This window comes from Prunus dulcis, chromosome 4, assembly GCF_902201215.1.
Source record: "Prunus dulcis chromosome 4, ALMONDv2, whole genome shotgun sequence".
Taxonomy (NCBI): Eukaryota; Viridiplantae; Streptophyta; class Magnoliopsida; order Rosales; family Rosaceae; genus Prunus; species Prunus dulcis.
The window spans coordinates 24,056,351-24,073,623 of record NC_047653.1 but is presented as its reverse complement, the minus strand read 5'-3'; the positions used below and the strand labels follow the sequence as shown (position 1 = coordinate 24,073,623).

At 39.6% G+C, this 17,273-nt stretch overlaps 2 protein-coding genes across 2 annotated transcripts; both read right to left on the bottom strand.

Annotated features, from left to right (window-relative positions):
- Positions 1–6,377: 6,377 nt before the first annotated feature.
- Positions 6,378–9,136, bottom strand: LOC117625687 (caffeic acid 3-O-methyltransferase-like). The gene is made up of 4 exons (XM_034357216.1): positions 8,640–9,136; positions 7,088–7,404; positions 6,924–6,988; positions 6,378–6,807 (listed from the first exon to the last, which is right to left on the bottom strand). Exons 1-4 carry the CDS (start codon positions 9,104–9,106, stop codon positions 6,511–6,513), a joined length of 1,146 nt encoding a protein of 381 aa, XP_034213107.1. The 5' UTR covers positions 9,107–9,136; the 3' UTR covers positions 6,378–6,510.
- Positions 9,137–10,480: 1,344 nt separating this feature from the next.
- LOC117625659 (anthranilate N-methyltransferase-like) lies at positions 10,481–12,758 on the bottom strand. The gene is made up of 3 exons (XM_034357185.1): positions 12,299–12,758; positions 11,482–11,578; positions 10,481–11,035 (listed from the first exon to the last, which is right to left on the bottom strand). The coding sequence occupies exons 1-3, from the start codon at positions 12,751–12,753 to the stop codon at positions 10,766–10,768; spliced, it is 822 nt and encodes a 273-aa protein (XP_034213076.1). The 5' UTR covers positions 12,754–12,758; the 3' UTR covers positions 10,481–10,765.
- Between the last annotated feature and the right edge of the window lie 4,515 nt (positions 12,759–17,273).

Here is a 17,273-nt window from a genome sequence, read left to right as displayed (position 1 = left end):
AATGAAAACACCCTTGCTCCAGGCAAGGACAGTGTTCATACATAACCAAAATAAAAACAACCTTGCTCCATGCAAGGCAAAATGTTCCAACAAAATAAGCTAGAGTACAAAATAACTATAATACATCACGAAGGCAACGCCTTCAGGACTCGGTCGACGGGGCATCCTCGGTAGCCGGCTCCGCCTCAGGTGTCGGGGCACTAGCATCAGCAGGAGGGGTCTGGGCAGGAGGCTCGCCACTGGTGTCAAAGTTAATCTCCAGCGAGGGGTTGAACCTCACCAACCTATCTTCCCAGCGAAGCTGCTCATCAACCAGCCGATCCATGATATAGCTCTTCAGCTCCTCTGAGGATCGGAAGGACTCGATCACCTCGACTCGGGCAGCAGCCACCTCCTCGGCCTTCGACCTCTTCAGCTCCTCCACCTCCTTGGCCAGGGCCGCCTTTTGCACCAGCAAGGCGTTCTTCTCTCGGATGGCCTCCTGTGCCTCCGCCACTTTGCTCTTGGCCTGCTCATCTCGCCTCTTCAGCCTCTGGATCTCCTTGTCAGCCTTGGCCATGCTGACGTACATCTCGCCAAAGGCCTGCCAAAACAAAATCATGTTAGTCAATCCATACAAGAATAATCCAACACAAATACAACCAAAAAGGGCCTAAACACTTACATAAGCAGATGTGAGGATCGTCTTCTGGGCCCGATCAATGAAAGAAGAAGCTGGAGTCTTTGCAAGAGCCTCAGGGTCGCTCTTCACGCCTTCCAGGAAGACGTTCACTAAGGGCACCTCCTGCCGGTGCATAGCCAGGTTGACCTCCTTCTTCTGCTGGCGAAGCCTGCCGAAGTCAACCTTCTCTACCCCTTCAGCAAAAACATCCTCCATGCCGAAGGGTAGCTTCGGCGGTGCCTGCAGATCAAAGGGCGGAAGTCTCGGCCCCGAGCCCATCACATGCTGATGAGCCTCCTCTATGGCTTTCCTCTTCCCCAGCACGTCCGCGACCCGACCCTCATCATCATCCCTGGGTCGTTTTCCAGCACTCTTCTCAGCCTTCTTGGCCCGCGACTCCCTCAGCCGCTTCTGCATCTCGGCCTCATCAATGTCAACGGCCACCTTCGTGCTCCCCCTTATGATGCCAGCCACTGTCAAAACAAACAAAACAATTATATTAGTCAAACTCACAAAGGTTCAGCACACAACCAAAAAGACAACCCAGGTACTTACTTCCTTGCAGCAGTCCGGACTCAAACAAATTCTTCTGAGTGACTAGGTTCCCGCACTCACGCTCAGTCTCTGATAGCTGCGCCCTCACCCACTCAACCTCGTCTTCTTGCTCCTTGGAGATAGGGCCCCACTTCACTGAACCTGCATCAAGAGTTAGAAACTACTTAGCCATTTACACTGGTACAAACAAAATACAGAACCAACAATAGGAGCCAAGACAATACAATCAAGCAATAGACAATCTTAAGGGATGGGGCCAAGGACCTATAGACTGGAAGTGGGTAGGAATGTGCTGGACAACGCTCTTCCCTGGAGGACACTCCCAGTCCCCATAAGCCATGCACCACCTGTTCCTCCAGGACTTTTGCGTTGTGGGCTTGTGTCCAATAAAATAGCCCCTCTCCTTAGCCTTTCGGCAATTGGCCTGTACCCAGCCAAAATTCCCCTGCTGCTTCGAGATGGAGTACAGGTACATGAACTGCTCAAACGTTGGCTCCCCTAACCCAGCCAACCACCAAGCAATATACACCCCGTGAAGAAGAAGCCAAAAGTTGGGATTATACTGCCCCGGCGCATACCCCAACTTGGCCAACATCATCTGAACCCACGGATGAAATGGTAGTCTGAAACCGTGCCGATACATATCTGTGAAAATCATCACGGAGCCATCCGCGGGATATCTGACTACATCGGCCTCAGTCGGTAATCTCAAGCCCACATAGGCTGGCACATCAAAATCTTTCCGCAGCTGGGCCAATTTCGCTTCTGTAAGCGTATTCCGCCTCGGCAACGGAACACCGACCCGAATGTCTAAGCCCTCTGAAACCGAAGCCACGGCTATACCCACAGACCCTGATGGTGATGCCTGGTTGCTCGAACCCACCTCTTGCGTTTGAGGCAAGGCTAGAACCCGGTTTGCTATAGCCTCTAGCTCTATATAATTTCTCTGCATCTCCCTATATGCAGCTGGCCCAGAATCTTCGGATGGCTCAACCCTCTCACCCCCAGGCCCTATCATCCTACTTTCTATGATGCCTTCTACCAGACCCTCTGTCTCTGAACTCTCCTCTTCAGAACATATATACTGGCTGGGCTCTTCACTCTCAGTATCATCCCCACCAAAGGCAGGGGGGTCAAGACTCTCTCTATCAGAACTTTCAGACATCTACAAATATGCAAAAACAAAAAAAGGAACTAATGCACATGCGGAAAGGATCAAACCACAACAACAGAAATTTGACAAATCTTCATGCCAGGCAAGAATTCTACATGTTCATACATATTCAAAGTGTTCATCATGTTCATGCTCATGTTCATGCATATTCAAAGTGTTCTTCCCAAGCCTTCAACGTGTTCATACAAAACAAGACATTTCAATTCAAAAGTTCTAGCGAAATAAGGTCTAACCTTGTTCGTAGCACCACAATCTTCTCGCCGGAAATCACCTCCGCCACAAGCACCACCACAATCTTCTCGCCGGAAATCGCCTTTCCTCTCTTTCAACTTATCACAATTTTCTCAACTAAAGCCAAGTATGATGCCTTCACCACCCAAGTTCCTTTTTATAGCCAACTAAGGGTACCACGCCTCGATTCACAAGCAAACCCTAGCACCCTTTCATCTTCCCTCCTAAATCCCTTGTACCTACACACCATTTGAAATTCAATTTTCAAAATAAACAAAAATTGAGGGAAAATTTAGGGGCAAGGCCCGTGCAAAAACAAAGTGGAGCCCCAAAATTTTCATGTGTCCTAGCCTACTTCATAAAGCCCAATCCTACTACAAGGCTAGGCCCAAATTTAATCAAGAACCCAAGCCAATTCACCACATATCATGTATGGGCTTGCCGAACGGCAAGGCCCGGGCGCCAACAAATTGGGAGCTCACCTCACGGACACTACATACCCATGGATCAAAAATACTTGCCTAAGACAATAAATACGGAACCATCAGAATTTGAATGGCCTTGCCGAACGGCAAAACCCACGAAAATACATTGAAGGAACTCGAAAATACACCTTGAGCTGCCTTGCCATAGCTGCCGAAGCCAAATGCCCAGCACCCTTCGAAGCAACTGCCGTGCTCAATCACCAACTGCTGGAGCCGTGCTCAATCACCCTTGCCGAACGGCAAGGCTCATCCAACTCAAATTGGGCGCTATTTTCGTGCCTTGCTCCAGCTGCCGAAGCACACGACCTGGCCAAACACCTATCTCAGCCACCCGAATTTGCGAAGTACAAACGGTGCTGCTGACCTAGCCAATCACCCTTGCCGAACGGCAAGGATCCTCAAAATCAGAAACGGTGTTGCCGCCCTACCTTGCCGAAGACAAATTTAGATTCAGGGCCGCTGCCTTGCCCTGCCGAAGAAAAAAAATTCCCAAACACTAGGCGAGCGGCAAGGTCTCAAGCAAATCAAATCTTGCTCCATCCGCCTCGCTGCCGCGCCAAAGCCATGCTTGTCACCAGCTGCCGAAGCAAAACTGCCGAAGGACCAAGTCTGCCCGAAGCTTTACTTGCCAAGGCTGCCTAGCTCCTCCAGCTACCTTGCCGAAGCTCAGCCACCTGTAGCCGTACTCACCACTGCCCTACACCCTGCCGAAGCTGCACAGCCAGCTCCCCTTGCCGAAACCCACTGCCGAAGGACTGGCCAAAATCTGCAAAGGTACCAAATTCCTCCCAACTGCCCCTACAGATCGGTAGGCTGCAGCCAAATCCCTCCAAGTGTGCACGGCTTGCCGAAGTGTTCTTGCCGAATGGAACCTTGTATTCCCAGCCTGCCGAATGAGAACATGCCGAACGGCACTGGCTCATCACCTCATTTTTATACCACTCAAGAAACCCTAGCCTTCCTACATGCAGAAGCCCAGCTTTGGCCCAGGTCCAGCTTCCTACCGAAGGCCCAATCCAAAAAGGCCTAGCTCCCAATTCATTCAACACCAAAAAACAATACACATAAAGCTAGACCCTTGCCGAACGGCAAGGGCCATGGAGAAATTTTGGAGAGTCGAAAATTTTCAAAACGACCCGGCCCCCTTGAAGGCCTAGCTCCCGAGCTCAAAAAAAAAAAAATAGCTGGACCCTTGCCGAACGGCAAGGGCCATGAAAACAACTTTGTAGTCCTAAAATTCCTAAATGGCCCGGCCATTTCCACACAAAAAAAAAAAAACAAAAAAAAAGAGAAGAAATATTTGGCTAGACCCTTGCCGAACGGCAAAGGCCATGGACAAATTGTGGGGAGTCCAAAACTTTCACTCGACCCAGCTCCTTCGAAGGTCTGGCTCCCCCACGGACCCAGCTCCCATCCTATCTGCAACATGCCCAAGTACCCAGGTACCCAACTACCATGTGTTAACGCAACTCCTAGCTTGCCAACTTGGGGGACTAGGGAGGGCCCTGCGGCTCCCAATGAAGCTGGAATGCTCGGTTACAATTACAAGAACTCACAAGTTCCCAACCCAGAAGTTACTTCTCGACCGCGAACTTGGGGGACTACTGTTTACACCATAATGAACCGAGCAGACCCAGCATCAAAGCGACTAGCACCAAGGCAACCACGCCTTCTCCCATGCCGAAGGAAGACACACTTCCGAGGTCGAGCAGACCCAGCATCAAAGCGACTAGCACCAAGGCAACCACGCCTTCTCCCATGCCGAAGGAAGACACACTTCCGAGGTGCCAGACACCTGCCGAAGCTCCCAAATGCCAAACTTAATCTCCAGGACACGTGTCGCCACCACAACGGCTTGCACAAAGTCCCACATTGGAACTTTGTGCAAAGCTCCCACTTTCACTTCCCTATAAATAGGGAACAGTACCCAGGTAAAAAGGAGAACCATTCTCCTACTTTTACTGTTACTCTGCCAGAATTACTACTCGTAACTGACTTAGGCATCGGAGAGCCTTCGGCCGGCACCACACCGGTGTCCGAAGCTTAACGACTGCTTCTCCCATTTTATCTTCTGCAGGTTCCTCACCAACCCGTCTCACCAAGGGCCTCAGCCCTCTTCCCTGCTGAAGACCCAGCACATCTACTCACTAAGTTGGACTCAATATTAGCCGGGCCATTTTGAGCATCAACAGAGTTGTAAACATCTAAACCTATCATCACAACAACAAATTAACAACCCATTACAGCAGGAAAATCATTACAAATTGTCGAAATTGGCATGCTTACTTTCCCACAACAACAATATTAACTACAACAGATCATCACAGCAGCAGAATCAATTTGGGCAAGGAATCAAAGGATTCAACAGCATGCTCAGAAACCCATCAAAAGCCAAAAGTTGAAGGGATGCAAACCTGAAGAGAAAGGATGGAAGAACTTGCAGATCGGAAATCCCTCAGACGAACGTTGGACAGAGGATGAAAGATGGCTGAACCGACGAAGACCAGATGAGATGAGATGAAGACCAAACGAACAGCAAGATTTGCAAGGGGAAAGAGATATGAGAATAAGCTATGCAGGCTTACCTTGAAAGTACCCATGTCTGAGAATTAGAGAAGACGACTATGATCTCTAAGGCCTCTCTCTCTCGCACTTCTCTTCGATGAAGCGGCTTTGGTTTCTCTGAAACGAAGCGAACAGGGCAAAGGGCTATGTCGCTGTGCACCAGGGCAAAAAGATCATTGCACTGTTCATTAGTAAACATAATTAAGAGAGGAACCAGTTAGTTGGGGGCACAAACGTCATTTCACCATTGCCAACGAACAGTCTAGGAACAGTACTCGGGATTCAGTTTTAGTATATATATAATTTCTTTTCATTGGTCCAAAAAAGATTTGCCATAGTAACATATAGAATTTCCATGGCATATCTGGTGTTTGAAATTTCAGGGAAGCTTTGACGCAGAAGATTAAAGACACATACAAAGATATAATCGGGAGCGGCTAGAGCAAACCCGAAAAGTAATGCTGCTGAGGTAGGAGAAGAACTTGTGGTTGGTTTTTGAAGCTTATACATATGTGTATATCTCGCAGCATTGTTCATAAATATGTGAACATTCTTCATTTTGTTTGCATAAGCTTATTCTAACCACGGTTATAAATGTACTTTGTCTTCATTTTGTAATTCATATCATTACGTTTCTTATGTTACTTTAGAAGGGAAAGATCAAAGTAAATTAAGTAAAATAATATGCAGACTTTATGTGCAGTTCTGAGTCTGAAATATTTTCTTGCTTATAGATAAGAAACATTTGCCAATCTTTTATTAGGCTTGGAGTCTTAACATTTATTAGGCTTGGAGCCTTAACACTTTCATTCTAGTGTATGACTTTTCATATGCCTTGGTTACTTAAAGAACTCCATAACCCAAAAGTTACAGACAAAACATTCATATCTGATGCCACTAAATCCAGCACCAGTTGCCAGGGCCATGAGTTCTTGTTCACTCCTCTCCTTCCCTCCCGGAAATTGAGTCATCATAATCACATCAAGTTGGAAAGTGCTTTTCACAGCAGTGCTAGTATCTGGCATAGCTGGAAGTAGTTCTTCCACAACAATCACTTTTCCATTGTCTGGAATCGCTTTGTAACAATTCTTCAACAGCTTGAGGCAGTGCTCATCGCTCCAATCATGAAGTATCCACTACAAACAAATGTATCAGAAGACAAGTAGAACAGCTTCATATATATAGTTACCATTGTTAAACTAAAAGAAGAAAACCAAAAATTTAATTAATGCTTGAGAAATTCAAAAATTACCTTCATAAAAATGGCATCCCCACTTGGAACACTAGCAAACATGTCTCCTCCAACATGTTCCACACCTGCAAAAACAAAATTTAACTCCCATTTTATGCTGCACACTGCTTCCGATGAATCAAAAACTAAGATTTCACATTGAATCAAATAAATTAAAGTCCTACCAGGATAGGAAGGGGCATGATTTACGACATGGGGCAAGTCGAAATTGATACCCTTTATATGTTGATATCTAGATGTGATCAGATTAAGGGTCACTCCCAAACCACCCCCAACATCAACAAGTTGTGTGAGGTTCTTGTCTTCAAGACCCTTGTAGATATGAAGAAGTTTCTTGATGACAATGGCGGTGTGGTTAAACATTGCTGTGTTGAACACTTGATTAAACCTGGGGTCCAAACCTAGAAACTCAAAAGCTTCCATGCCATGGACCCTGTTAAATGGAATTCCTCCTTCAACAACTGCATCTTTCAGTTGAGACCTGTAGATTTATTATGTGTTGAAAGTTGGAGTTAGATACCCTATTAGTATTATAATTAGCACAAACTGTGTGGGTTGTTTCTTTGACTTGGGTAACTTAATAAAATTTGAATTACACAGGGCCTTTCTTCTATTATTGGGTGGACCATTTATAATTTTAATAGTTATTTATAATTTGACTTTAATTATGCCATTTTAAGGAATATGATTGTCTATAAATTTGGATATAATAACAATGAATATGTCTCCTTACACCCAAATTCGATGATTCTCTAGATTTCTAGTTTCTTCATTATACTAATTTGTTATTTTATATAATCATGTGTAATTAATGCATGTGCCAGTACATTAATCAAACTTAAATAGATAAAAAGGGTCAAGATCAGGGACACACAAAAAGATACACTTCTTGACACACCTTTTCGGCCTCTATATGTTTCTTCATCCAACGATATTAGAAGCTCATTTATTATTTTATTGGTGTCACATAGTACGAGACTATCTCTACAATAGGAGATAATTTTTTTTGCTACAAAGAGAAACTCTCATACAACGGGGATAACACTTTTTGCTATCCCTGGCTAATAACATAATGACACATAGAATAACTTATCAACAGCGTCATTGCATTAGTGGCCGAGAATAGCAAAACAATGCTATCCCGTTACAATAAAGTATTTTTCCTACATTATTGTATATTCTCTTTCCCCTCATTAATACCAACCATTTTCTCTCTCTAACTATTCAGAACAACCCTTTCTTCTGTCACCAATTTTATTTTCTTTCTTTAAAGCACACATTCCACTATGTAAAAGCAAGAAGAAGATGAAGATAATGTAATTTTGTGATTGCTTCTGCCAATAAAACCTTTGTATTAAGAAGTCCAAGCCCCACCTCACCTCACACAACTATTGCCTTCAACTTGTTTAAAAAACAGAATATAAAATGATCAAAGAGAAAGAGGACCCATTGAAATCACATAAACATATGTTATGTAACAACTTAGAGCTCGATTAGTACGTCAAACTGTACTAACTAACTGTTTTTATAAATATATGAATTGTTTTTTAAATATCATATTTTTTGAACTCTAAAAGCTGAAAAGGTATATTGAAAAGTGTGGCTTTTTGTGTATTCCTCCATGCCGACTCTATAAAAAATTAGTAATAAATGAATAAAGGAGGAAAGGAAAGAGGATAACTTAATTAGTAGCAAGGCCAAGAGGACTAAACTAACCAGCATCCCGCGACGACCTTGTCTTGAGCCAATGCCATCAAGGGGACCAAAGAACCACCTTCTTCATCATTCACAAAGTACTTGGATACGGGGCCAAGGCTATAGACCCTCTGAAAATCAGACGCACCATTTTCATCCTCATTAGCAGCAACAAGAGAGCAATGGAGAACAGAGTGGCTGGTGAGGAGCCTGAGGATCCTATCCATCATCATGGGTGCCTCAGAATTCTTGGTGCCAATCTTGGCTGCAATCTCAGACGAAGAGAGCTTGGCGCCTGGACCCTCTCTGGCTATGATGTCAAAAACGCCAAGCTCAATTGCTGATTGCAGAGATATGAACAGCGCAGAAGAACTCACCAATTGCATGGCATAGCATATGCTTTCTTCTTCCTCATCCTTCGTAATTTCATCCTCAGTCTCAACATGATTTATTTTGGGATGGCTTTTCCTCTCCAATGAAGAAGCCATTGTTGAAGATATAAAAGTCCCACGTCCAAAATTTACTAAATAAATTACAATTTATATAAGTGGCATATCTTCTGCGAAGGGAAAGATCAAAGTAAATTAAGTAAAATAATCTGCAGAGTTCATGTGCAGTTCTGAGTTTGAGTCAGGGGTGGTCCTACCCTAAGGGCAGGGTAGGCAGCCCCCTACTCCATTTTTTGCCAAACCAAAAATTACCCTATATCCAATACAATCAAATTTCTTCTGCCTACTCAAACCCAACCCACCAAAGGCAGTCCTACCCTAAGGGCATGGTAGGCAGCGTTCTGAATATTTACGTTCTGAAACTCATTGCTAGTGGAATGGGTTTACTTATAGCTAGGAAACATAACATACAATTCACCTGGCTCTAGTATATAATATTAAGACAATTGGAATACCAATTTAGTACTATATATTGTTAATATTTAGCTGAGTTGAGACTCTATATTGTATTTCAATTATTCGGACCGTTTATGTTTTAGGTGTTTCCTTAAATATTATCTCTGCAAAAAAAATAATTTGATTGCGAAGTTATTAATTCAACCACTTAATTAAATAGTTGTCATTTTAATGTTATTTTTGTTGGTCACAACTACATGTCTTAATGTTTTCAACATCAAGTTATTTCGAGAATCCATCAAGACTTCTACCTAATATGTTATCTTAATGTATCATCAAGGATGGTAGGCGGAGCTAGAGTCTAAATATTAAGGGGACCAATAGTTAAAAAAGATATTAAATTACATACCAATTTCCAAGTTTTATATAAAAACTTCAATGAAATTCATGAGAATAGGAGAGGCCACAGCCACCTCTAGCCTATGTGCGGCTCCGCCCTGATGGGCGATGCCCTATATGGTAACCAATTACCAAACAACTTTTCCCAAAGTGGTAGGTGTTGAGTGATTGAAGTGATTGAAGTTGGGTTTTGTTTGCTTTTGCATTCTTTTTTAGAAACTTTTCAATTAAGATTATGCCAGAAAAGAACCCAATTCTCTACTTCTTGCACTTTCCTACTTCTTACTACCTGCCTTTCTTATGAATCTTTGCAGTGGTTTGCATACAAGAACCTTGTTTTCAAACCACACAGGTGAGTACAATTTGTTACAAAAACCTTTATTGGAGTATAAGTAGTTTAATTGGTCCAAAAAAGATTTGCCATAGTAACATATAGAATTTCCATGGCATATCTTTTGTTTGAAATTTCAGGGAAGCTTTGACGCAGAAGATTAAAGACACATACAAAGATATAATCGGAAGCGGCTAGAGCAAACACGAAAAGTAATGCTGCGCTGAGATAGGAAAAGAACTTGTGGTCGGTTTTTGAAGCTTATACATGTGTATATCTCGCAGCATTGTTCGTAAATATGCGAACATTCTTCATTTTGTTTGCATAAGCTTATTCTAACCACGGTTATAAATGTACTTTGTCTTCATTTTGTAATTCATATCATTACGTTTCTTATGTAACTTTAGAAGGGAAAGATCAAAGTAAATTAAGTAAAATAATCTGCAGACTTTATGTGCAGTTCTAAGTCTGAAATATTTTCTTGCTTATAGATAAGAAACATTTGCCAATCTTTTATTAGGCTTGGAGCCTTGACACTTTCATTTTAGTGTATGAGTTTTCATATGCCTTGGTTACTTAAAGAACTCTATAACCCAAATGTTACAGACAAAACATTCATATCTGATGCCACTAAATCCAGCACCAGTTGCCAGGGCCATGAGTTCTTGTTCACTCCTCTCCTTCCCTCCCTGAACTTGAGTCATCATTAACACATCACACTGGGAAGTGCTTTTCACAGCAGTGCTAGTATCTGGCATAGCTGGAAGTAGTGCTTCCACAACAATCACTTTTCCATTGTCTGGAATAGCTTTGTAACAATTCTTCAACAGCTTTAGGCAGTGCTCCATATATATATATATATATATATATATTATAATATACATATATAATATACATATATATATATTATATATTATATATACATATGTATTTTATAATATATAATATGTATGTATATATGTATATATACATACATATATAATATACATATATACACGTATATACATGTATATTGTTATTATTATAACATACCATATATATTATAAATTATAATATACATACATATATATAAATATATGTATATGTATTATATGCATGTATATTATAATATACATATATACACCTATACACACACACACATATATATATATATGTTATTTCTAATATATAATGTTATTATATTATAAATATATACATGTATATACACATATAATACATGTATGCTATTATTATAATATACATATATATAGATATTTTTAAAAAAAAATTAAAAAAATCTAGTCCTAGTCCAAGTATACACCAAACGCCGGATAAGTGTTATCCAACTTAGACCAAGCCAAGACAGGCCAAGACAGTCCATAAGTATAATCCATGCCAAGACAGTCCTGTGTAACAAACGAGCCCTATTAGTATGATAATTAGCACAAACTATGTGAGTTGTTTCTTTGACTTGGGGAACTTAATAAAATTTGAATTGTATAGGGCCTTTCTTCTATTATTGGGTGGACTATTTATAATTTTAATAGTTACTTCCTTAGCCAAGATCCCAGATTGACTTTAATTATGTCATTTTAAGGAATGAGATTGTTTATAAATTTGGGTACAACAACAATAAATATGTCTCTTTACATCCAAGTTCGATCATTCTCCCGTAGTTTTCTAGTTTCTTCATTATACTAATTTTTTTATATAATCATGTGTAGTGCATATGCCAGTACATTAATCGAACTTAAATAGATAGATAGGGTCAAGATCAGGGACACACAAAAAGCTACACTTCTTGACACACCTTTTCAGCCTTTAGATGTTTCTTCATCCAACTGTTGAAAACACATATGATATTAGAAGCTTATTTATTATTTTATTGGTGTCATTAACCCAGTGCACACAGTACGAGACTATCTCTACATTAGGATATAATTTTTTCTCTTTCACCATTATACTAATTTTAATATAATTATGAGTAATGCATGTGTGCCAATATATTAATCAAACTTAAATAATAATTATTATTATTTGTCAAAAGATTAAAAATAAATGAAGAAAATATAGAAAAGGAAAGAGGAGAACTAATTAGTAGCAGGGGCAAGAGGGCTTAAACTAACCAGCTTTTCATGAAGACCTTGTCTTGAATCAATGTCAACACGGGGCCCAAAGAACCACCTTCTTCATCATTCACAAAGTACTTAGACACGGGGCCAAGGCTGTAGACCCTCTGAAAATCAGACCCACCATTAGCAGCAACAGACGAGCAATTAAGAACAGAGTGGCTGGTGAGGAGCCTGAGGATTCTATCCACCATCATGGGTGCCTCAGGTTTCTTGGTGCCAATCTTGGCTGCGATCTCAGACGAAGAGAGCTTGGCTCCTGGGCCCTCTCTTTCTATGATGTCAAAAACGCCAAGCTCAATTGCTGATTGCAGAGACATGGACAGCACAGAAGAACCCACCAGCTGGATGGCATAGCAGAAGCTTTCATCTTCCTCTTCCTTTGTAATTTCATCCTCAGGCTCAGCATGATTTATTTTGGGATGGCTTTTTCTCTCCAATGAAGAAGCCATTGGACTGTCTATGTTTACGTTCTGAAACTCATTGCTAGGGGACTTATAGTTAGGAAACATAACATACAATTCACGTGGCTCTAGTATATAATATTAAGAGTTGGAATACCAATTTGGTACTATATTGTTAATATTTAACCGAGTTGAGAATCTATATTGTATTTCAATTATTCGGACTATCTATGTTTTAGGTATTTTAATTATTCAGGTTATCTATATTTTAGGTATTTTCTTAAAAATTATCTCAATTAAATAGTTGTCATTTTAATGTCATTTTTGTTAATAACAACTACGTATCTTAATGTTTTTGATTTGTTGTGATCTTTTAAGTAAAATTCATAGCAAGATTAGCCAATTAAGTAGAGATAAAGAAAAACCATTTGCTGTCTTGAATCAAACCAGAGCTGTCTTGAATCAGTTACCCAATACAATTGGAGACCCAAACAGAATCAATGCCATGACAAGGGCCTAAGGAAGCACCATTCATTGTCACTGGACACAGCACAAGGTTAAGGAGGTGGCAATGACATGTTATAGACAACATGTAGATACAGATTGTATTAATCTTTTAAGGGTATTTGGCTTTTGTGATTAATTATTGAGTACAATTATCGCTAATTTTCAACAACAAAAGAAGTTTGTCAATGAAAAAAAAAATGTCAACCACCAAAAGAAGGTTCGAACTGTTGGCGTGACTTGTGGAAGTAAGTCAATATCCACAAGTCACGCCAACACGAACTCTTCATTTAGATTTGTCCACCAAAAAAAAAAAAAAAACTCTTCATTTGGAGGTGAATGTTGAGTCAAATCAATTAGTTATTCAGAAGCCCCTTTAATTAAATTAATTACCCTTAATTTGTGGTTAGAGAGGACAATATGAACGAGATCAACTATCCAGTAGAACAAATCTTTCATTCTGTTTTGATTAATGAGGAGATTGGCATCTTTGATATATAGCCAAAGATGGTCCAATTAAGGCCAAGTTCTTTTTTCTTTTTTTTTCTGGTACATAGAAGTTTAGGGGAGGGGAGGCTACTCATTCCAGAGTCACACTACTACAAAAAGTGAAAAAGAAGACCAGAAAACAACGAAGGTCTAAGTGAAAACAGTCGTGATTTTTAAAAAGACGACGGTTCTAAAAACACCATCGTGTAATACCACCTTAGACAACTAAAAATGGAGATTCAAATGGCTGTTCAAAAACAACGACGTACCTAATTAAACAACCGGCGTCTATTTGAAACAGATTTCCGCAGAGTAAAATCAAAGCCAACAAAGAACGGCAGAAGTTATGAATCGACCGGCGTAGAAAGTAAAGACGACGATTTCAATAAAAGCCGCCGTTTTTACTCATAAAATAACACGACGAGGTTTTCGTATAAGACGCCGTATAATTACAAACAAATCCACGGCTTTAAAATATAAAATATCGCCGTATTAAATTAATGTACAACGACGGAAAATATAAATATATCGGCGTCATTCTCGTATAGTTCTACGACGTTATCTTTAAATCGTACTATAAAATTTAACGTCGTATTTATTCATTTTATACGTCGTACCTTTAATTTAAACCGTCGGCTTAATAAGAATTTTTGTTAACAATTTTTTTCTTTGATTTTCTTATCCTACGTCGGTAGATCTACTTAATGACAAAAATTGAAATAACCACGACGGTTTATATAGAAAACCGCCGACATAATCAGATTTTTCTGAGATCCCAAGGGTTACGAAATCTTACCAGATGGAACTCTGTTCCACATCATAATCTTAACAGATGACACAGATTTGCAATCAGAGAGACAATTTTTTGGAAGTTGATGATGTGTGTGCGTTTGTGTATCTACAAATATTATACCTAACGTCGTTGCAAATTTGCAATCAGAGAGACAATTTTCAACGGCGGTTATATTATACCTAACGACGTTTAAAAAACAAATCAACGTCGCTCAACAAATATATTACGTCGTCTTAGTCTTACTTAAGGCGACGAAAAACGACGACAGTAATACAAAAACAGTCGTTGTTTTTATATTCTTATTTTATTTAAATCTGTCATCCAAAAAAGAAACTTTACATATTCCAGAACATTAATTTCCTTCATTTTAAATTTCCTCCGAAAAAAAAACTCTATTTATAACGCACTGTAATTGAAAAATAAACTGAAAGGTCACGGGAAAAAAAATTCTATTCATAATTTAAAAATTCAAATCCCCGTCGGTTATATTAAACCTAACGACGTTAAATGAAAAGATTCCACGTCGCAAAACAAATATTGCGTCGTGTTAGTTAAAAACGACGGCATAACAAAAAACCGTCGTTGTTTCAAACTGAATTAATTTAAAATTTCTTCGGGAAAGCAAAATCTATTTATAATTTCCTCGGGTTAGTAATATTACGTCGTGTTAGTTTACAAATTCTAGAACATTAATTTCCCTCATTTTAAATTTCCTCGGGAAAGAAAAATCTATTTATCACGCTTTGTAATTGAAAACTAAAACTGAAAGAATTCGGGACAAAAAAACTCTATTTATAATTTAAAAATAATCTACGTCGGTAAGTATAAATCTACCGCCATCTTACCTTAATATAGGCGACGAGAAAAGACGACGGTATAACAGAAAACCGTCGTTGTTTCAGTTTCTTTAACAGTTTGGTCCTTTATCTTTCTGCAGGACTTGTATAGTTCAAAGCATTGACAATGTCTTCATCATATCTCCCGGCAACTACTGATTCGATTGCTCATGCTTTAGAGGCCATCTGAAGCCATTTCTATTCTTTATCGCATTCTTGAAACCCATCTTCTTCTTCTTAAGCTCTACGGATAAAGGAAGAGGCTATCACAAATCTGACGGATCTTCTTAGCCAAGAAAATCAAGCAGAGGATCAGGCACATCTGATCTTCAGATTTCCCTGAGAAGCGAACTTTTCCTTCGACAGCGAGGGGAGGCCAGGCTTGCATCTCTTTTGATGGAAAGCAAGGAGTATTCAGAAGCACTAAGTGTCCTATCAGGCTTGATCAAGGAAGTGAGAAGGCTAGTTGACAAGCTTCTTCTTGTGGACATAGATTTGATGCGAGTAAGCTCAATTTCTCTTTGAGAAAGACATCAAAATTATTGTCTTTGAGATGTGAGAGACAGTGTCTCTGAGAGAGGAAGAACTTGGAACCCTAAATGTAAACCGAAAATGAATGAAAGCGACAAATTTATAGAAGAAATTTTTAAAACCAACGGCGGTCCTTACAAAAAAACCGCCGTTTAAATTGTAAAATCAACGTCGGTATGACCGACGTATATTACAGAAATCCACGTCGGTAAATTAATAAAAACGACGTGTTAAATAATCTACCATGATGCGAGTTATTACTTATGTACTTTAATTTTTGAGTTTACTACGACGGTACCTACAACACTACTGTCGTATTTATTTACCACGTCCGAAGTTAAATGTACCGTCGTATTTTGTAATTTATACGTCGTAGTTATATGTAACCGCCGTATTATTTTTTTTTGAAATGGTTTTATATGTAAGCAACTTTTCGTCTACCTGACTTACACATGCATTGTTTCCAAACCCGATTAAAAATTTCAATCTCCCAGAGAAAACTTTTTGTCTTTTTTCCTTGTCAGAGCACTGTCAGAGTATCTCATCGTCTTCTTCGTCGTCTCTGAACTTAAACATCGTCTTCCTCTTGCTTTCATTGCACGCAAAAGGTAAGCTTTCATTTTCACTATTTTGGTTGCTGTTTTGCATGCTCATACGTTTTTTGTTTGAAAAATCTTTTTACCTTTTTTCTGGCCAAAATCATTTTACTTCTTTCCAAGTTTGATAAAATATACAGACAAAGAGGGAAAGTTTCCAACTTTGAAGACAACTACCTCAACTAAATAAGACGACGGTAGCTTCTTATTTACGTGGTTAAATATGTAGACCACGACGGTTCGTCGGTCGTTCTAGCGTCGTCTGAAAATTGACAAAGTTGTTTTTAAAATTATAGTCTTTTTTTTTATTTGCTTGTTTAATTGCAGGTTTGATTTCTCTGAACAATGGTTTTTGTTTTTCCCTAATTTGATAAAATATAAAGAAAAAGAAAGTAGGGTTGGTATCTAATATAGACGACAGTATCTTATTGTTTTACGTCGTGTGAATGTTAATACCACGACGTCATATTAAAATACCGTCGTCTATATAAGATTCCAAAACTTTCTTTCTTGGCCTTGTATTTTATCAAATTAGAAAACAAAAACCATGGTTCAGAAAAATCAAATCTGCAATCAAACATTCACAGAGAAAGAAAGAAGGGTTTTGGATCCTTATATAGACGACGGTATATTACTATTGACGTCGTGTGAACATCAATACCACGACGTTATATAAATATTTCGTCGTTTATAGTTAATTATCACGTCGTCCGGTAAATATCGACGTAATAAGTTATTATTACGTCTTATTTTATATTATTTCGTCGTTGTTTAATTACCTTGGTTTTAAACATTTATTACGTCTGAGATTATTTCATT

Excerpts from the sequence above, each read along its gene's own strand:
- LOC117625687 (XM_034357216.1), bottom strand. The coding sequence starts at position 9,106 with ATGGCTTCTTCATTGGAGAGGAAAAGCCATCCCAAAATAAATCATGTT. Across the intron at positions 6,989-7,087 it reads TCATGCCCCTTCCTATCCTG|GTGTGGAACATGTTGGAGGA; the intron begins GTAGGACTTTAA and ends TTGTTTTTGCAG. Across the intron at positions 6,808-6,923 it reads GGGATGCCATTTTTATGAAG|TGGATACTTCATGATTGGAG; the intron begins GTAATTTTTGAA and ends ATTTGTTTGTAG.
- LOC117625659 (XM_034357185.1), bottom strand. The coding sequence starts at position 12,753 with ATGGCTTCTTCATTGGAGAGAAAAAGCCATCCCAAAATAAATCATGCT. Across the intron at positions 11,579-12,298 it reads AAGGTCTTCATGAAAAGCTG|GACTGTCTTGGCATGGATTA; the intron begins GTTAGTTTAAGC and ends TTTGTTACACAG. Across the intron at positions 11,036-11,481 it reads GGCGTTTGGTGTATACTTGG|CACTGCCTAAAGCTGTTGAA; the intron begins ACTAGGACTAGA and ends ATATATATGGAG.